The sequence below is a fragment of the Indicator indicator genome, chromosome 5 (genome assembly GCF_027791375.1).
Source record: "Indicator indicator isolate 239-I01 chromosome 5, UM_Iind_1.1, whole genome shotgun sequence".
Taxonomy (NCBI): Eukaryota; Metazoa; Chordata; class Aves; order Piciformes; family Indicatoridae; genus Indicator; species Indicator indicator.
The window spans coordinates 20877943-20897908 of record NC_072014.1 but is presented as its reverse complement, the minus strand read 5'-3'; the positions used below and the strand labels follow the sequence as shown (position 1 = coordinate 20897908).

Sequence of the window (19966 nt, the reverse complement as noted above, 5' to 3'; positions counted from 1 at the left end):
CCAAGTTCTAGTTTCAATTTAAGAAAAGTCACTCATATTTTGTGTTCAGGAGTTCAGGTCCATACTACTGGTCTTTGCTGTTATCTACAGGGAAAACAGACTCTTGAAGATTTTTTTTTTTTAAAAAAAGAACCTTTTAAAAACTTTAAAATTGGACTACTTCTCAATTGTTCATTTCTTAGCCTTTTTATATGTTTTGAGTTTCGTTTTCCAAATTCCCAGGTCTTCTACTTTATTCTATTTTGCCAGATGCTTCTGTCCCTTCTTATGGTTGTCTGAACTGCTGTAACTTTTGTTACCTGACATTTCCATCCATCTCTGCAGTTGTCACCAAAGCTCCTGTCCTCCCAATGCTGCTTCTCAGGGGCTCTTGCCATATTGCACAAGTTTCTTCAGGCTTTTATCTACCCATCTTTCACCCAGGCTTCCCTTGTGCTCCTGCCCCAAGGAGTCTCCCACCCCAGGCACTTAGTGCTGACTAGCGATGCCCAGTATGGTGCTGTTTTTCAGGGTGTTTCTCTGATGAGTGTAAAGAGTAAGCTGCCTGTCAGACAGGCAAAAACATCCACAGAAGGGGCAACACACCTGTGTTTAAAAGCAGACATCCCTGGCTGTGACCTGTTGGTACACTGATCTTCAAGATTTTTCAGCATGGGTTTGTCTAAGCATCCTCTAGCGGTCCTGTAGACACCCATGTAGGGAGCTGAAATAAACTGATAATGAACCTGCTTTCTAAAAAAAATATCTATTTTCACAGTCTTTGGATGTGGCCATCCAATTCCCTTCTTTTCTTGAATAACAAGATGATAACAACTGCATCATGTTTATCAGAACCATATAGTCTGTCCAGCTTGGATAATAAAATACTCACTTTGTCTCCAATCTTGATTTACTGCATCAGATTAGAGATGTGAAAAAAATAAAAGCCCCATCATAAATAGATCCATGCTTATATATATGTTTGCTTAATTGCAGTCCCCTTCACTTTATAAGGTGTGTCATATAACCAGAATAGCACGTTTTAATTGCAGAAGTAAAATATGAGAGTAGGCATGAAAATTCATATACAGCAGAATAAGGTGTTGTAGTTTATTGGATGGATGCAATTAAGGCAGAAAAATACAGTATGTGAGTATGTTTAGTATCATAAGAAGTGTCAGAATTCTCTGTTTTGTCTTAGATATTCCATTATCTTGCTACGGTTTTTAAAGGATCTAGGAGAAATCTTCAAGTTAATATTTACAAGCTGAACTGTTCCTTGGCATAAGGCTTTTTCCACATGATAATGGGCTGTTCCTTAGAGGTAGTTACCACAGGTGTTCCTGGACAAGGGAAGTTTGAATACTCTTATTTTTAGTCCTTTAAGATAGCTCATATTAAAAACATTTGTTCAGTCTAAAATAACCTGGAAGTGTTTTCTGACATAGAAGCAAAGTATGTAAAATGTGTTTATTTTGTTAAATTATTTATTCCCTGGGGAGTTCTTTTACAGCTGTTGTCCTTTCCAAATCGGTAGATGCCTTTCCCTTTGCTTCTTGAGTTCTGAACAAAGAGGGAAATGTTGGAAACCAAGTGTTCAGCAAACTACCCTGCTGCATGGAAGCCTTAGAAAAGTGGAATAAAGGGCTCTTCAGAGCTCCTCTTTTGGCAGGCACAGTGTGTAGTGTGCAGCCTGAGAAAACTTTCCTGAGTGTTTTTGAAAGTTGCACTGTTCTCTTTCTAGTTTAGATGATAAATAACCAGGTAATCTTACCAGCTGTATAGTCACCACATTTTAAATATTTTTACTTTCAGATTTTTTATGGTTAAAATACCTGTTCAAGGCTTTGTTTCAATTTTGGATCAAGCTCATTTTAAACGTAGGACTATTGTAGTAATGATCTAAATTTATACATTAATACATTACGACATATCAGATGTTCTCTAAAGGAATGTATACACTTCTCACATTATCTGTTTCGTGTTTAATTGTACATGAAATTAGGTCCTGCCTTATGTATTTTTCAAATAATGAAATCAACAGATGCAAAAAAAAATCCAAAACAGTGAAAAAAAATGACAATTAAATTATTTGCTTCTTACATAAACCCCAGCTGTTCAATCTCAGATTTTATGATAGACACAGGTGAAAAAGGAGTTGGAAAAAAGGAACATTGAGCTCCTCACCTCCTTTTATAAGTTGTAAAAAATTAAGTGCTTTATGTAACAGGTGATGCGGTCACTGCAGATCTGCTTGTGTGCTGCTTGGGTTTGTAGCTATTGAATGTGCTTGTAAACTTATTCACTAGACAAAGTGATAGTCATCTTGCAGAGCCATCCTTGTTTGACACTGAGATTGAATGCTCCCCACAGTGGTTTGTGCAGGTCTGAGAACCAAATCACACTCGTGCATTGTAGATGAAATGGCAGTGACGAAGACTAATTTCATTGCCATGAGCTTTCTGAACTAGCACCAGTGAGGTCGCTAGGCCTAGAAATGAGGGTTCTTTAAAGAAATAAATAAAGTAGTGAGATCTGTCTGGGTTTATAAAGTTTTATTGATGCTCTAGCACACCCTACTATTTCACCAGAAGCTCAGCTCACAAGAAGAGTTCTCTTCTGGGAAAGCTTAAGTCAGTTCTTCAAAAATGTCAAGTTGTACCAGCAGGAATTATTTTGCTGGTACAGCTCTGTCCCAGTGGTTTTCTGAGTGCTATTGTTACATTGTCTAAGAGTTTTGGGTTGTAATGTACTCAACTAATACATGTTTTCAGGCAAAACTTTAATTGCAGAGCAACTCAAAAACTGCAGTAGAAGTGTCTGTTTCTAAAGCCAGCTTCACAGAATCACAGAAACATTCAGGTTGGAAAAGACCCTCAGGATCACCAAGTCCAACCAATAACCCTACTTTACAAGGTTCACCCCTAAATCATATCCCCAGGTACCACATCCAAACGACCCTTAAACACATCCAGGGCTGGCGACTCAACCACCTCCCTGGGCAGCACATTCCGAGGCCTGACCACTCTTTCTGTGAAAAAAAATTTCCTAATGTCCAGTCTAAACCTTCCCAATTGCAGCTTGAGGCCATTCCCTCTTGTTCTATCACTAATTACCTGTAAGAAGAGACTAGCACCAGCCTCTCTACAGCGTCCTTTCAGGTAGTTGCAGACAGCAATGACATTTCCCCTCAGCCTCCTCTTTTTTAAACTAAACATCCCCAGCTCCCTCAGGCACTCCTCATAAGATTTATTCTCCAGGCCCTTCACCAGCTTCATTGCCCTCCTCTGCACTCGCTCCAGCACCTCCACATCTCTCCTGTACTGAGGTGCCCAACACTGGACACAATACTCAAGGTGTGGCCTCACCAGAGCTGAGTACAAGGGGACAATCCCCTCCCTACTCCTGCTGGACACAGCATTTCTAATACAAGCCAGGATGTCGTTGGCTTTCTTGGCCACCTGGGCACACAGCTTGCTCATATTCAGTTGCTTGTGGGTTACAATCCCCAGGCCCCTTTGTCCCAGACAGCTCTCCAGCCACACTTCCCCAGGTCTGTAGCATTGATTGGGGTTGTTGTGACCCAAGTGCAGGACCTGGCATTTGGCCTTGTTGAAGCTAATCCCATGAACGTTGGCCATTGATCCAATCTATCCAAGTTCCTCTGTAGAGCCTCCCTACCCTCGTGCAGATCAACACTCCCACCTAACTTGGTGTCTTCTGCAAACTTACTTGATTAAAACACTCTTGCTTTTGTTCACTAGGGGTCTGTTTTGTTCAAATAACTCTTTTGCTCAAACTGTTTCATAAAATCAGAATAAGGTAGCAAACTTCAGCAGCTATTGCTGCAACAGTATCTCCAGCTTTGGTAACCAGATGGAGGTTGCAAACTGGTTAGTGGGAAGTTGGCAGCTGGAAGTTCAACCAAATGAAAATTAGCTGCTGGGGTGGCTAGGGTAAAGGAACCAATTATCACCTGTTCTCTCCAATGCAACAAGTGATGATTATGGACTACCAAGCACTGCACCATTAGCAAGCACAGCAGAGGCACAGGCATATCACTTGTGATGGAGCCATTACAGGGGGAGCAGCCACATCAGAATCAATTTTGCTGGAGCTGTTTACTCAGTGAATGTGAACCAGGAGCCCTGATGTTTACTAAGTTGTGACCGCTGCCATAAAATTTGAATTCATAGTGACATTGCTTTGCAGTAGGCCATGTGGGTGGATTGAAATGGACTTCACATTGTCCATGATTAAAATATGCATCAGGATTCTTAGTGCATAATGGACTGAATTCACTGATTTGGGGATGACTACTTAAAGTCAGAAGGATTCCTGTACATGTCTCAGCTATGATTTCATCCATACATATAACTTTTGTTATCACATCTTTCATATATTTTAGCATCAAAGCTTCTCACTCAGAGTTTGTCCAAGTGTTGGACCAAAGTCTTCCAAGAGACAGACCAAAGATGCAGTCAAATACAGAAGGTGCCTGGTTCTGTGCTGATCTGCAGAAAGCTGTAGAAATACTGGCACTAGCTCTAGAGTTAAGACTTTTATTCTCTCTTTCCAGGTCTGTTTTGTAATTCTCAGAATAATTTGTAATGCATCATGAATCACATCTGAATAGGTGTTTAATAAACAACTTCACTGGCCTGATTTTTTAATTAGAAAATTAGTGCCTTTGCAGGTAAAATCACCAGTAAAATTGAGACATCAATGTTTCCCTGTGCAGATCTTCAGTTACTAAAGCACTGTCAAGACAGGTCTGCACTATCATCAAATTCAGCAGGGGCTACCAGGATAGCTGGCCTTTCTTAATGGCACTGATGTGTGCTTCTTGCCCTGTATGTGGCTTTACTAATAGCCTATTTTTTATTTGTTTTTTTCCAGTCCTTCCTATGAGAACTGCAATATGTGCACATCTTGCATGACACACAGACAGCTATGCAGCATTCTCTTCCAGTCACATTAAATTTTACTTAGAAGTAAAAATGCCCTCTTTTTTTTTTTTTGTATGAAATTGAGTAGGAAGTTTTTTGGGGAAAAAAAATCTTTTTATGCAATTTATATCTTTACAAATTTTCTCTCATGTCAGTTCTGCCTCCTGAGTTTTCTTCTATCTAACCAAAGCACCAAATAAATAAACACGTGAGTGAGTTGTGTTCTGATTTAAACTTTTCCTCACTTGCAAGCAGGTGGCTTCTATCAGAGCAACAGGGAGATCTATGTAGGCTCAGGTTGCTTCCCATAGAAGTCTGTTTCTCCAGTGCACAATAGTATTACAAATCTGTATATTTAAGCATAACCTGTAACAACCACAACACAACAAAAAAAGAAAACTGAGGTGTATGTTGGACAAATCATACAGAACAATCTAAAAACTCTGAGCTGAGTTTGCAAGCTAGTAATTGGTTAAGTGGGATGATGTCCCCATGGAGAATTTCATGGATTAGTGCCCAGATTTGAGAAGGTAGCTAAGCCTACTCTGAAGAAATGTCTGTCATATTTAGTTGGCAACTTAGATTATCTTCAGCTTGTGGAAAGCAAAGCATTCATTGCTTCTCATAGATTTAATGTCTCTGCAGGTAAGAGCCGTGTAAACCCTTTTCTGTCTAGAAAAAGGAGTTGGAGGCCTAATTTATTGCAAAACTTCTTTCCTACTCTACCTATCTTATTAGACAATCAGATGGTGGAGTAGTCCCATAAACTATAAAATGTGCATGAACAGCCTGGTGAAGATTGTTTAGAAATTAACTATTCTATTTCTTTTAAGTTGGCCTTTGTGGGGAGTGGCTGTCATGGACCTTGCTGGACCCATCCTTGAAGGACTTCAAGGATGCAGTAGGGTGGTGGTATGTGCGTGAATGATACCAGCAAAGTGTGCATCAGAAGAAGTGACTGGGAGTGAAGCCAAGACTGGGGGTGAAGAGGTGAGAGGCATTGCCTAGAGTGCAACTGGACTGCACATTCCCCTCTCTAGGAATTAAGCTGTAATTAGTGATTTACTGTCTTTGTTACAACAGGGTAAGTACTTCTTGCAGTTCCTCCAGAAAATCTCCTGTAGCAGTAGCTGAAGTGTTGACTGTGGGATATGGGACAGTGGAGAAACCTAGAGGTTCTTTCTAACTGCTCAGGGCTCCCAGCTAGCTCTTGGGATTCAAATGTGACAGTTTTGCACTGGAAAGCAGAAGGCCAGATGGGCAGGGCCTGTGCCAGTCCCAAAGATGTGCTTTAGGAATCTCACAGATGTTGAATGTTAGTTGTCTTAATTCCTCCTGATGTGCATTACCTGGAACAGGGTGCAGGGGAAATGAGCATGCCAGATGCTGGCCTGCACATGGGTTGTCACACCATGGAATATGCTGACCTCTACTCCATGTTCCTAACACTTAGGTAAAGTTCCTAACACATGCTGAAGACAGAACCTAAATTATCACCCTAGAAGGCCCAGCTGGGTTCTGGGCTGCATCAAAACAAGTGTGACCAGCAGGGATGATGGAGGTGATTCTGCCACTCTGCTCTGCTCTTGTGAGACCCCACCTGGACTACCGTGTCTAGTTCTGGTGCCCCTAGCACAAGAGGGACATCAAACTGCAGGAGCAGGTCTAGAGGAGGCCACAAAGATGATCAGAGGGCTGGAACATCTCCCCTGTGGGGACAGGTTGCAAGAGTTGGGGCTGTTTAGCCTGGAGAAAAGAAGGCTCTGAGGAGACCTTGTAGTGGCCTTCCAGTACCTGAAAGGGGCCTACAAGAAAAACAGGAAGGGACTTTTTACAAGGGCTTGTTGTGATAGGATGAGAGGGAATGGATTGAAGATTGAGGAGGATACATTTAGACTGGATATTAGGAAGAAATTCTCTACAGTAAGGATGGTGAGACACTCAAACAGGTTGCCCAGGGAGGTTGTGGATGCTGCCTCCCTGGAGGTGGTCAAGGCAAGGTTGGATGAGGCCTTGAGCACTTGTCTAGTTGAAGATGTCCCTGCCATGGCAGGAAGGTTGGAACTAGATGATCTTTAAGGTCGCTTCCAACCCAAACCATTCTATGAATCTATGAATCATAGTGGTGCTTACTGTTTAATTTACTGTAAATTAGCCACCAAGTCGGTGCCCATGGATGCCATATCTCTTTGCAGTAAACACTTACTGTATACAGTTAAGGTGAAACACTTGTCCTCAGAGCATAAGTATTGCAAATGAAGTCTTGTGAGGTCTGAATAGGTGGAAACCCCCTACTTTGACATGTTAATTAGTTTACTTTAAAAGCTGAAGCTTAATTCCTACCCCCTCTTTAATTTACATTCTTGGATTGGAAGAGGAAACACAGCAAAGGCTTGTCAGAGAAAGCTGGTGGCCAGTGCCCGAGTCATATTATTGGTTTACATATCTCAAAACCAGTAACTTAGGGTTGCGTTGGAAAGTGAGTGACCAGTACAGCTTCTGGAGAAGATGTTATGTGTGGTTTATCACTGGGTGCTAAATCACCTATTTAGCAAATAAAAGCTACTTTCAGCTGTAACCAGTTTCAAGGGTTTAGATTTGTTACTAGAAAATACACTGAAATATCAATGGCTGTGCTATCAGTTTGTCTAAATAAGGATGGATGTAGAGAGCAGTCACTGGTAAAAGCTTAACCATCCATTGCTGGATGTCCAGCAGTGATAAGGGAGGAGGTAAGGAGTCTTATAGCCCATGCATCCCATCTCAAAGAAGCCTGGGCCCTCCTTTGTGTTGTCCAGCAGAGTCTGCTCCATAGTATGAATAGTATGAGGTTTCCTAAGCCAGCTTTGCCAGCCGTTTTATGCCATAATATAATCAAATGTGTCATCACTGACATTGTAGAGATTTTGTGCTGTGGCAGTACTTTTATGTTTGAGGCAATCTCAATTGCTTCTTTTTTCTAATCCTAATAATACATTTATTACGCAAATCAATCTGAATGTTTGGTACCTGATCATCCTGTGACTTTCTGCCTGTTTTGTAGTTAAGTTAATTCCCTTTATTATTTATTGGAACAGCTTTCTTTTCCACAGAAATGCTACGTGTTTTTATAAATTACCATTTTAATTGCAATATGCCATATATTAAATGGGCCGTAGGTGATGGTTACATGGCTTGAGAACAAAGCCCTTAATTTTGATGTGTTTTTTAAACAATTAGCAATAAATGACCTAATCTTGTGTCCTTTCACTTTAGTGGGAGTTTTCCAACAACTGTATTTATGCAAGAACAGCCTGGCTGCCAGTGCAGCGTCAGTGGGCAGCAGCATGCTTTTGCATTCAGCGTAGTTGCATGTCCTTGTGCCAAGAGCGAATTTTGCTGATTCAGATTTTCTCAGTTTGTCAACACACATCTCCTACTGAACTTTGCAGGATGAGAATCATTCTTGGCATGGAGCCGCTGGCAGCTTCAGGATCACTGCCTGCTGCCAGCACCAGAAGCAACAGCCTTAGCTCCCCAGTTTGTGAGGCTCCCAACTCCTGCAGCATGTGTTTGCTGCTGTTGGACTAGTGGAAAAAGTCAGTGATAAAAAGAGATTTCCTAGGTTAGTTTCCAAGGCTTCTTTTTTTTTTTTTCCGGTGGCTTCAGTGGCTGTCTGCATGATTAATGGGAATAGGAAAATACTGTTGACCCATTTAAATCATATTAGACGATACCCATTGCTCTTCTGCATAATGAAATACACACTGAACATTACAGCCTAAGAGCCAGTGAACTACAAAAAAATAGTATTTTACTCATTTAGATTATGAAACAAAATATAGGATATTAGTACTAATCATAGTATTACATTTTAAGCCATGAGGATTGTAATTGTCAGTGAAAAAGAAATATAAGTTGAAAAGGATATTAACATTTCAGCTTCAACAGTTAATTTGAGTAATTTTTTTTCTGCTAGCGTGCAGCTTAGAAAAATCTATAGGCAAAACATTTAATAGTACATTTAATAGTACAGGAGTGTTTAATATAATTATTGTTATTGTTAATTGATATAATTATTTAATTGTTAAATAAACATTAGAAATACTAATTTGCACTATTAAAATATATTAACAATTATATTACAGAGTAAGCTTCAGCCTTTACTTGAATAAAATCAAATATAAAAGGCAAATTATTAGTAACCAAGAGATGAAATAGCTTTGAGCATTTATTTAAGTACTAAAGCAAAAAATGAAGCCCTTAGAAATACAGATTTCATCAAATAGAAACATCATTTTCAGCATTTTAAACTAAATACAAATTTTAAAGTATTGCATTTAGGCTGTCAAGTTTCTATGGTTACCTGCCTTTCCAGTAGTTTGGTGAGATGTGTAAATATGCCTATGAGTCACTTGTAATTATTTGAGTTTTGTTTGTTGTAGTTGTAATTCTGTGTTCAGTTTGAATCTAATATAGTTCACACCGCATGCTTTGGTTTATGTATATTTTAGTGCATGTGATTGACAGTGATTGAGCATTTCTTATGGAGTGCTTGTTTTTTTTGTCAGAAGTGATGTATGTTGGTACTTCTGAAAACATAAACAACTTCTTCCTGTATCACTGTTTGATAAACAGGGACTTTTATGATAAGAAAGAAGTCTTTGTAAAATGTTAAGCAATGAGATAAGACGAAGGTATTAAAAATAAAAGTAAATTAAAACAGTTCCCAAACCATACTCTTCCAAATTCGATCCATAATCCTATCGTTATAATTCATTCAGTGACCCAAATGTCATATATTTATGAATAAACTTCCAAGTTGTGCATTAATAGCACATACTAACGACTGACAGGTTTAAAAATAAATGTTTTAATAAGGATGCTTCAAGTTATCTGCAGCAAGCTCTCGATTGGAACATCTCTGTGCAGAGCATCATCTTGAAAAAAAATAAGAGCCTATTTCCACAGTAGTTTAGTAGAAACAGCTGTAAACTCTTACACCTCTCTGCTGATATAGTTTGAAATCTAGGTTATAGGATGTAAATCCCCAGCCTTACACTCTCCACCCCAGTGAAGGACAGGTACGTGTTTTCTCAGTAAAGACTAACTTGTGTTTTTTGTGTAAAAAGAGGACAATACAAATAGTTAACAACATTTAATAATAGGCAAGGAATATTGCTGGCTGTCATTTTTCCAGATGAGTAGTAATGTAATTTTATGAAGGTATTTTTGCCAAAAGTGTGCACTGTTTTTTGTTTTGTTTTGTTTTATTTTGAGATGAAACTGGCTTATGATTCAGAAATCATCTTGTATCCTTAGAGATTCAGCTGCAAGTGTATTGAAAACGTTTGTTGCAATGGGTCTTATTTTTTGTGCAGGGAACTCTTCTGACTGCTCTTCCTGTGTCTCAAAGCTACTCAGGAATTCTGATACAATGTTCAGGAGCACTCCTAAATTTTCTCTTCAAAGATTATTCATATTTCAGTAGCCTTCCTCACTCACTGGAAGGATTTCTGTGGGAAATGGGGGGGGGAGGTTTGCGTTTGTTTTTTTTTTGGTGGTGATTCAGATATATTTTTTCCATCTCAGGTAGAAATTTAAGAGGTTAAAGTAGAATTTATTTTTAACATTTAATACTCTGTCAAGCATATCTATAGGACATAAACATGCCAGTTGAAAAACAGTTGCTTCACCAAGCACCTGAAAAGATTTTATCCCAGTAGGATTCAATGAAATGTTAAAGCTGTGGGTGGGTGCATATTAACAGCAAGATTTGGTATTGTGTGTGTGTAAGAACTGTCTGAATAGCTTATTCTTTTAATCTGAAACAACTGCTTTTTTTTTTTAAACTAAGTAACTTGTTCTAACAGTTGTTACTTCCCTACAAAATCAAAATGATGAATACAATAGCTGATCTTTCAAGCTAAAGTAATTTTTCTGATATTTAAAAAAAAATAATGATTATTAGAAAGTTCTATTTAAATATGCAAACCTGAGCAGATACATTTCTTGTTCTAATTTTTTCACATTGTGATAAATTAATTTACTTAATTAGGAATGCAGTAACGTAAGAGGAATGTTTCTCCTGACAGTCACAGAAGTTGAAACTTGCCAGATGCTGTGATCTGGAGCCTAAATTCCCCTGACATTAACTGTGTGTGAAACTCTTAATATTGCCTTGTCCAGCTTTTGTACTTGACTTGTTTTATTTTGCTGTGATACTGCTCTAGGCAACACTTTCTATTTATTTTCTGTTCTGTTATCCTACTGCAGAGAGAAAAAGTAGTAGAAATAACAGTAGGATGGAAGGCTCTATTGGAGAACTCAATTGCCCCATTTCCAAAACTGAACCTGTGCAGCCCAGTCCCGTTTTCTGTAATAGACGATGAATTTCCTTTGGTATGTGAATGAGCATCATTGAGATATAGTTAGATTGTATTGTCTGGTTTTTAAATCCTGTAATAAAAAGAGAAAATACTGCTTACTGATACTAGAATTTTACTCAGTCAGGAAATGTATTTCTTATGCCAGCTTGGGGGGGGTGTGCATATATATACATGCACAATTGCTCAATTAGTCAAACAGGCTTTTGAGGCTATAAAATTAATTTTTCCTTTTCTTCTTGTTTGTTAAAGTTGCGTTGTCAGTCGCTGCTGATAAAAAGTGGCACTGAGCCAGCTTCCTGAAGGAGGGTCATGGCTTGTCATGACCTGGGCACTGTTACTTGAATGTTGTTATTATTGGGATGAAGTACCCTTAGGCTGTCATCCTTCCTACAAATAGAAGAGATTCTGGTTCTCTGTGGTTTCCCAGTTTACCAACTTGTAGAAGAGCTATTTTGTTGGCCCTAAGTTTGACTGAATAATGAATCAGAAGAACAACACTGTTCCAGAAGGCACCAATTCATCATTGTAGTGTGCTGATCTAAAATAAGTCATAATATGTAAAGGCAAACAAGAATGTATTTCCATACAGTTTATACATTTACACCCAATTGAGAAACTCATTTATACTGACATATGGCAAACAAATTGCCCAGTTCAACTATCTGTGAAGCAAGAGCAAAACTGTAACTATATTAGGGAGCTGAGCCTGACTTTTTCCAGTATTGTGGAGGTATCCCAGTGGAGTTGGCAGAGGGACTTACTCTGCTCCCTTGGAGTCGGGTGGCACTTGGCCATTGCTTTGCTTTATTGCCTCTTATGAGAGTAACAAGAACAGCAATTCTGTTAATGCCTTTATTAACTAAACAACTTCTGTTGTTGATTTCTAGTTAATTTCAATAATTAAATAAAACAATGACAATTAGAATAGAATGTTTGCAAGATACTGGCCCATGCTTCGGTTTGTCAGGGTAGTCATAAGCATGCTGTTGTTAAGGCTTTCTCTGGCATGTTACTGTTTTAACTGAAGTAACATCTATCCTGATAAATATTTCATTTCCCCAATCATGCTAATAAAAACACAGTGGGTTTACCCTTTCATTTATTTTTTCTCTTTTCCAGTATCATCATGACAGTTGTGGCAGTGTCCTGTTTACATATTGCTGTTAGTCACATTTTCAGTAGTCCTTGTGGGGTTTTTTTCCCCCTGATATGGACAATTAGGAGGAAATAGTTCTCATGAGCATGGACTTGCTCTTCTCTTTGTAATGACATAGTCCTGCAATCCAGGAAACAGTGCTGCATGGTGTCCATGTCCACGATTTCCTGATGTGGGAAAAACGTGTGGAAAGCATCTGGAGAGGAGGAGACCCCCTTTACCAGCTTGTTTCCTGTAAGCGAAATTGGAAGACCTTGTCTGTGCAAATAGATTTCAAAATAGAGTCTGCCCTTTGACTGTCTCCATAATTACACAGTGCTCTCTGTATTTTATTTGGCTGCCAGAGCAGTTAACCCCTGGAAGTAAGGGGCTGATGATGGCGTGACCAGCACGGGTATGCAGACATGACCATGTGAATACACTCTTGTTTGGAGAAGCCTGTCGTTAAGACCTCATTACAATATACTTTTACCAAATTTAAAAATTATTATGTGTTGGATTATGTTGATTAAGATAAGTTACATCCTTAATGTACAGAAAACACAGAGGTATTAGTTGCAAAACAGGAAAAAAAACCCCACAGAAAAAATGTTCCTTCTTGGCTTTGATGTAATCAACATCTGTCAACAGAATGAATTTGCTTTTGTTTAATTTTCAAGGGCTCTTGTCCTTCTACTCTGCCCAATCAGTTTCAACTTCTGCCTCAGGCATTTCCCTATGTTGTTCTTCTCCCAGTCTTTTCTTTTTTTTTCTTTTTTTCTTTTTTTTTTTGGCAAATGCACAGGTTATTGCTTGTGAAATGTGAGCTACTCTTCTGCTACACAGGTTACACAGAGTTGGAGAAAACCTTTAATCTTTCCCATCCTATTTTTGAAGCTTAGACCTTTGTAACATCGGGATTACAAAGTCAGTGTTTTGTTATGCAGTTAGAATTACAAGTAAAGATCTTTCAAACCACAGCTATTATTTCAGATTGAAAAGTGGGAATATTTGGTAAGTAACAGTAAAAAGCATTATATTCTTACCTAGTTGAGTTGGTTGGATTCTACATATTATTTCCAATAGTGATTTTTAATACTTCAGTTTAAACTTTATTCCTCTGACATTTCAGTAAAATGAGTATTTGCACAGGAAGGTAAATTATGACACCCTATTAAAATGATCTGACAAGCCAAATTTTACACAGCTTCACAGACTGCATTAGGTTGGAAAGGACCCTCAAAGGTCATCTTGTCAAACTCCCCTGCAGTGAGTGGGGACTCATGTTTTAGCCTCAAATGCATAGATAGTAAGAAAATCTCCATAGTAATTCTTCCAGTTTAAAAAAACAATTAAATCACACATTTTGAAGAGAGTTGTCTGGGCGATGCTCTTGGTTTTATTAATTGTCCATGTGCTTTATCAAGAGCAAGTTGATTTTATTTCCTAAAGGAGTTGGATATTAATTCTTGGAATCATCAGTGATTTTTGGTACTGTACTTCTGTTGATACTATGACTAAATTATTTTAAAATCTGTTATTTCTTGTCTCTTTTGAGATGTATTTTTGTTTTTATTGTAGCTTAGAGCTGTCATGGAGTTTATCCTTTGGTAACGTTTTTGCTAATTGCTTGGAAATTTGAAGTCTTTCATAAATAAATACAAACAGACAAAAAAAGCTGATAACAATCACATTTGATGAATCAAGCAGATCAGCAGATTTTTGCATAGCTATCCCACACCTCATTTGTTGAAAACATATCTGATAAATTGCTGTAACTGTTAAAGAGGCGGCATTAAAAAAGAGCTTATGTGAGAGTTAATTTCCAACATCTCCCTTTAAAAATACTTCTTGACCAGAGGAAAATCACATTTAAATGACTAAAATGAACTTAATTAAGGGTCATTAATAGATATACACATAAAAAACTCTCTTCTCTGTGAGTGAAATGGGAGCATTTCATTATATGGTGTAGCATGCATGAACAGATAACAATTAAAATAGACCTAGAGTAAAAGGCTAATAAATAGAGGGCACATTGTGCTGCAAAATCAGTCACTTAAAATGCTCCCACCCATCATCATACTTTAATTCCATATTCAGCCCCTTTGGCTGACTCATTTGGAAAAGAAAAGAAATGTAATTTCTACACAAAATAAATTCATCTGGTAATTCACAAAAGCTCACAGTGCATATTTATTTTATTAATACAAATTAAAGTCTGTAAGGTATACTGAGGAATCCAGCAGCTACAGCAGGACAAGCATGCATACAGATTGCACAGTGTGATTCAGAGTCAGAGGAGCAGTTGTGTGTAATTTTCTCTGCTCAGTACATTGTATCTGCAGATGTGATTCAGTAACGCTGGTAAAAATTCTCCTTATTGCAGCTGATAATAAATACTCTGTCACTTGTGGCAAGTGACGTAGCCTTGCTGTTAGGGAGAGAAGAAACACAAAAAGGGTCAACTTTGCATCCTGTCTGTGCTGGTGTTACCAGGCTACTCATCCTCAAGCTCTGGGCTCTCTCTGATGGCTGTGGCTTCTGCTGGAAGCTGCATAAATCCTGCATTTATGAACTATCTCACAGTAGTTAGTATACACAGAAAGCTTAACAAAAGAGATGTGCTTGAGTACCAGTGCTCCAGAAGTAAATAAGGCACTGGGAAAAGCTTTGATAGGTGTAAGGGATGGGGAGAAGACAATATCTGAACCAGACTTGAAGAATACAGCCAGTTTTTCCTGTCTCTGGTGATTGATGATGTTGCTATACTGAATTAGCTGTGAATGTGAGAGCTTAAAAAATAAGAGGAGCTGTGGAGGTATTAAGAAGACCTTCTTAAGGAAGGAAGTGTGTGGATGGAGTCCAGATTTTCATTATGAAATAGTAACTTCATTATATTTTAATGTCATTTTATTTAATTTTATTTTTTCTTTGAAGGAGAATGTTTTCTGTTACATTTTCCATATTTCAAATAATGGTTTGTTGTTCTGTGCTTCTAATTCTTCTGGTGTATTTTAGGAGTCATATTATACTGTGGTGATATTTATTTGGTTGTTGCATTCACCTGTTCAAGCAGCAGATATTTTTGTATGTGTCTGGTTTATAATGAGTAGTTAGTAGAATAACAACAGTCTACAGTACCTTATTATCCTGTTATCTTGTGACAACAGCATATCTTTGGGAGAATGGAGGTAAAAATTTTATTCCAAATAAAAAGGTATCCCTTCTCAATGTGGGATAGTCAATAGATGTGGAGCCATGAATATAAACTGGTTTAATGTATTTAAGAGTCTGTATTTCAGACTTTTTGAGGGGTTTTGTTGAATAATTGACAACCACCTTTTCCTCCCAGATTAAACTCCTATGTAGTAGACAAGGTGCCCAGGCAGCACATGTTCACTTACTGATGTCTGCATGGACTTTAGCTGACCACATCAGTGTGTACAGGTCTTCTAATGGTCCAGAAGTTGATGCCTCAGTGGATTCTGTGCTTTCAGCTTCCAGAAATTGGTGCAAACCAGCCAGGAAGTTTGGAGGATGCTTTGGGCTCTTTGGATTTATTTAAACATTGTGCAGGTTAGATAGCCCAGATTTTTTTTTTTTTCTAATCAGACAATGATTTTTTAATTATGAAGGAGACTCTAGGAAAGCAATAGATGATGAGGTTGTTGATTAAATTGAAATTAAACCACCACCAAACCAATCCAACCCTCTATTAACTGGTCAGCTCCACTTCTGTGGAGACATTTTCTTCCCTTTTGAAAAAGGCAGCTTCCATTGGGGTACCTAGTTTATATTGAGAGCTTGATCTGATCCTCACTCTCCAACTCTGCCTTGTTACTTATCAACAATTTTAAAAAACAGTAAAAATTTGCTTACATTAAATAAAAGTCTCTAAAACCTTTCAGATAATAGTAACTAAACATTGCACTAGTTATTAGTGTGCGAAGAGACGGCCTGGAACAGTTCTAAAGCAACCCCCTTGCAACTATTTCGTTCATTCTAGGTTTTGGGGCTCCAAAAGGGTGTGTAACTTGAATCTCCTGTGTATGATGGAATGCTGTAAAAAGGCTGTCTGTGAAGCTGAATGTGTATGTGGAAGGATAATTTCTGCATCTGGACATGATAAATGCATCCAAAGAAAAGGAAGGAAGGTACAATAAAATAAAAATATACCCAATATGGCAGAAACTTTAAAGAAAAGAAAAGAGGAGGGGAAAGCCCACATCATTATAAAATATGCAGTGGATTAATTTCTGAATTTCTGTGATATAAAATTGTTTAGTTACTTCTGTTTAAAGAAAAATACTTCCTTTTTGCTCAAGAGTAATTATTCGTATGGGTTGCTTGTCACAAAAGATTGCTTTTGTGTTTGTATACATGTGACATTTTTAGAAGCAGATTAACTATTATGTAAAATTTAGGTTTCAAGAAAACCCTCTGTTTAGATTGTAGAATATTTAAGTAATGGAAATATGCACTACAGTAATTGTAGTTTAATTGGGCAGTGTCAATAACCCTTTTGAATTTAGTATACTTCCTGGTTTTGAAGCTAGCATGCTCTTTTGTGATGCATTATTTTGGTTTTGATGTCTCTGACAACCTCTAGGGCTTAATGCCTTTTTCCCCCCTTTTCTTCCTTTTTTTTTTCCTGTTTTGAGGGGAGCAAAAATATGTCTTTGCCCAACAATTAAGTTTGAGCAACGAATACTCTGATGAACTGTCATCCCAAACCCCCATGTGAATTAAATGAAAATCCAATTCAAGTATTCCAAGTCAATGACAAATTTTAATCCTTTCAATTACCTGTGGACAAGATTGAAAATATCTCTTGACGTTTGTTCTATTGCCCTGCTACACAGAAAAAATTGAACCATCTTCCTTATGTCTTGGTGCAAATGACAACAGCAACATTAACATGGTTATGCTCAAATCTGTGACCAATTCTGCGAATGTGCAGCAGAAAATATTGTCTGAAACCAACATTAAATCATTTTTTCTCCCCTCTTTTCTTGATGTTGCCCCTTATTCACCACTTCACCAAGACTAGAACAATGCACCAAGCTGCTCTGAGCAGGCACCAGTTGGAGCATCACTCCTGGCTATAAGCTTTGGGGAATTTACCCACACTACTTTTTAATGTGTCTAACCAAAACAGATCTGGTATTTTATAAAGCTCTGAAGTACTGTTTGGGGAGATGTTTGTTCTCATTGCTTCTCCATATTAATGCTTTTACTTTAATGGCATAAGACTTGGACTACCCCTGGCTATACCATAGGTTCTGTGGTTTGTTTTCTATGATGCCCTTCTTTTTGCATACTCTCAATTTTGTAACGTTGTAGTGGGAAAAAAAGTTAACCATTTTTAACTTGCCTGTTAACAGGTTCTGTAACTGGATGCCACATAATCTTTTCTTTGTGCAATGGTATCTACCTGCACAGGCAGTCAAGCCATCAACAGCGAAGATTCTTCTTTTCTCAGGGACAAAGAAATAATGCTTATAGTGTAGTTTGGCCAGCCACCGTTTCTCCAGCTCACCCAGTTCCCAAGGTACTGCTATTTCTATTATCTAATCTGTTCTTCGGTCAGTGTAGAGTTTGACTGCAGGCATGATCAATTGTATTCATTGGTTGACAACTGAGGACCTGGATCACCATCTTGTTGCTTGATCTGGTATTTGAAATAGGTGCATTGGTGAGAGAAGTTTTTAGCTGCCTACTCTATTAAACACTGTACTATGTCTCGTTATTAAGGAGTTTAAACCTGGAGTTTGTTCAATTATGGTAGTATAAACATGGAATATTACAATAATCTGTCAACATTTAGTATTTCTGGGTCCAGATTCTTGTTTTAGACAATTGTAGACAATTCTACTGAAAGCCAGTAGGAATCATTCATGATCATCTGAGTCCTTTTCTGTACAAATCTCTAGCAAGCTGATTATAAAAATGTTTAGATTTTGCTGAAGGTTTTCTTAATTGGTTATGTCATATTTAGGAAGAGAACATAGAATACTTGCTGGTAGTTACCCTTCAACCCCACTGCACATCCTAAACTTGTCTTTACTGTGCCTGAGGGTTTTTTCCTTGCAAAGTATACTTTTATTTGTCTTTACTTTAGAGCCAAAAGGAGCCCTTTCATGCACTTTTAACATGTTTTCTGCTTCTGGTTTCCTTTTTCTTTTTTTTTTCTTTTTTTTTTGCTGTTGTTGTTGGTTGGGTTTGGTGTGGGGGTTTTTTTATTGGTTGGTGTTGGTTTTGTTTGGGTTTCTTTTGATTTATTGTTTTTTGGGTTTTTTTCTCATTTAATTACAGCATAGAAATTCTTTAGTTAATCTTTCCTTTAGAATACCAAAGTAGCCTATCTAAGCAGATTGTGTATTAGTACTTTTAAAATTTTTTACTTTTCTTTTTATTACTGATTTCTTACGCAAAATACACACAATTTTCATGAGCCAGGAATAGTAAAAAGTTGTTCCATAGGAAAGCAGATAAGGATGCTTGATGTAGGACTCTTATACTTAAAAGGCTATGGAAGCTCTGTGTGCAGGGGTTACATCTTTTAAAGTTTAAAACTTGTAGACCTTAAAACCTTTCTTTTCTGTATTTAGATGCTTCTTTTATAATAAAGGGTGAAAAATCTATAGTCATACTGAAAAGCTGTCTTCACAAATCAGAAATGTCAGGCTGTCTAAAAATCGATCCAATTTTTCAACTTATAAAACTTGAGAGAAAAGTTATTACTTTATATGAAGTATGCCAGAAGTCACATTGAAATAATGTGATTTTTTTCAGATGTTGGTGTGAAACTGGATACATAGACATTAGTATGAATGCTGCTTTGGGCTTCTCCCTTAACAGGTCTTGCAGATCAGCAGGGTCAGATCTCAGCAGTTCCTAGATAAGTCTACTACAAGAAGAAAGCAATGGTACTACTGCATATGGAGTTGCCAGTCCATTAAATTATGTGTTTTTTTCTATATTAAATCCCAGACTACTGCAATGGGACGTTGTTAGGATTGCTATGCCATTAATTTGAATTAAATAAAAATCTGAAATTTTGTTAATGTAAGCCCAGTAAACACAGTGTCACTTTTTATCAGAGTAGAAATTAAATACCCATAGGAGTAACAATAGTCTTCCTATTTGAAGTACCACTAGACCTAATTAGTTGACCCATTCTGCTTCATGGTCATCTTGTATACAGCCCAAGTGCCACTTTGTTTTCTGCTTGACAGCTTGATTCTGTATTTTGTGAAGTTAGTGCAAAACTCTCCCTGTGGCTGATGTGGCAGAGAATCATCCCAGCTGTGGTGGGCAAAGGGTCTCTTCTCTAGCCCAGGACCCTCCAAGAGAAAGTGCATTTCCATGTCTGTGCAAGATGTTACCATTACTGTTAGTTTGTTGTGTTTATACATGTGCCATGAAGTTGTGAATTGGAAAAAAAAGAGAAATTAAATTTCTTCACCGCTATACTGGGGCTGGGAACTTTATGTGGGGAAAAAAACAGGAAGCTTATTACATTTTTCTCG

At 37.8% G+C, this 19966-nt stretch overlaps 1 protein-coding gene across 2 annotated transcripts in view; it reads left to right on the top strand.

Annotated features, from left to right (window-relative positions):
* METAP1D (methionyl aminopeptidase type 1D, mitochondrial) overlaps positions 1-19966 on the top strand; it is a 51919-nt gene that overhangs the window by 13245 nt on the left and 18708 nt on the right. The window contains exons 1-2 of one of the 2 annotated variants that reach the window (XM_054381296.1): positions 12623-12686; positions 17819-17985. In XM_054381296.1, coding sequence (XP_054237271.1) covers positions 12623-12686; positions 17819-17985 — 231 coding nt within the window. Of the gene's footprint in view, positions 1-12622; positions 12687-17818; positions 17986-19966 lie in introns of those variants that run through there. The other variant, XM_054381297.1, reaches the window with a different exon arrangement.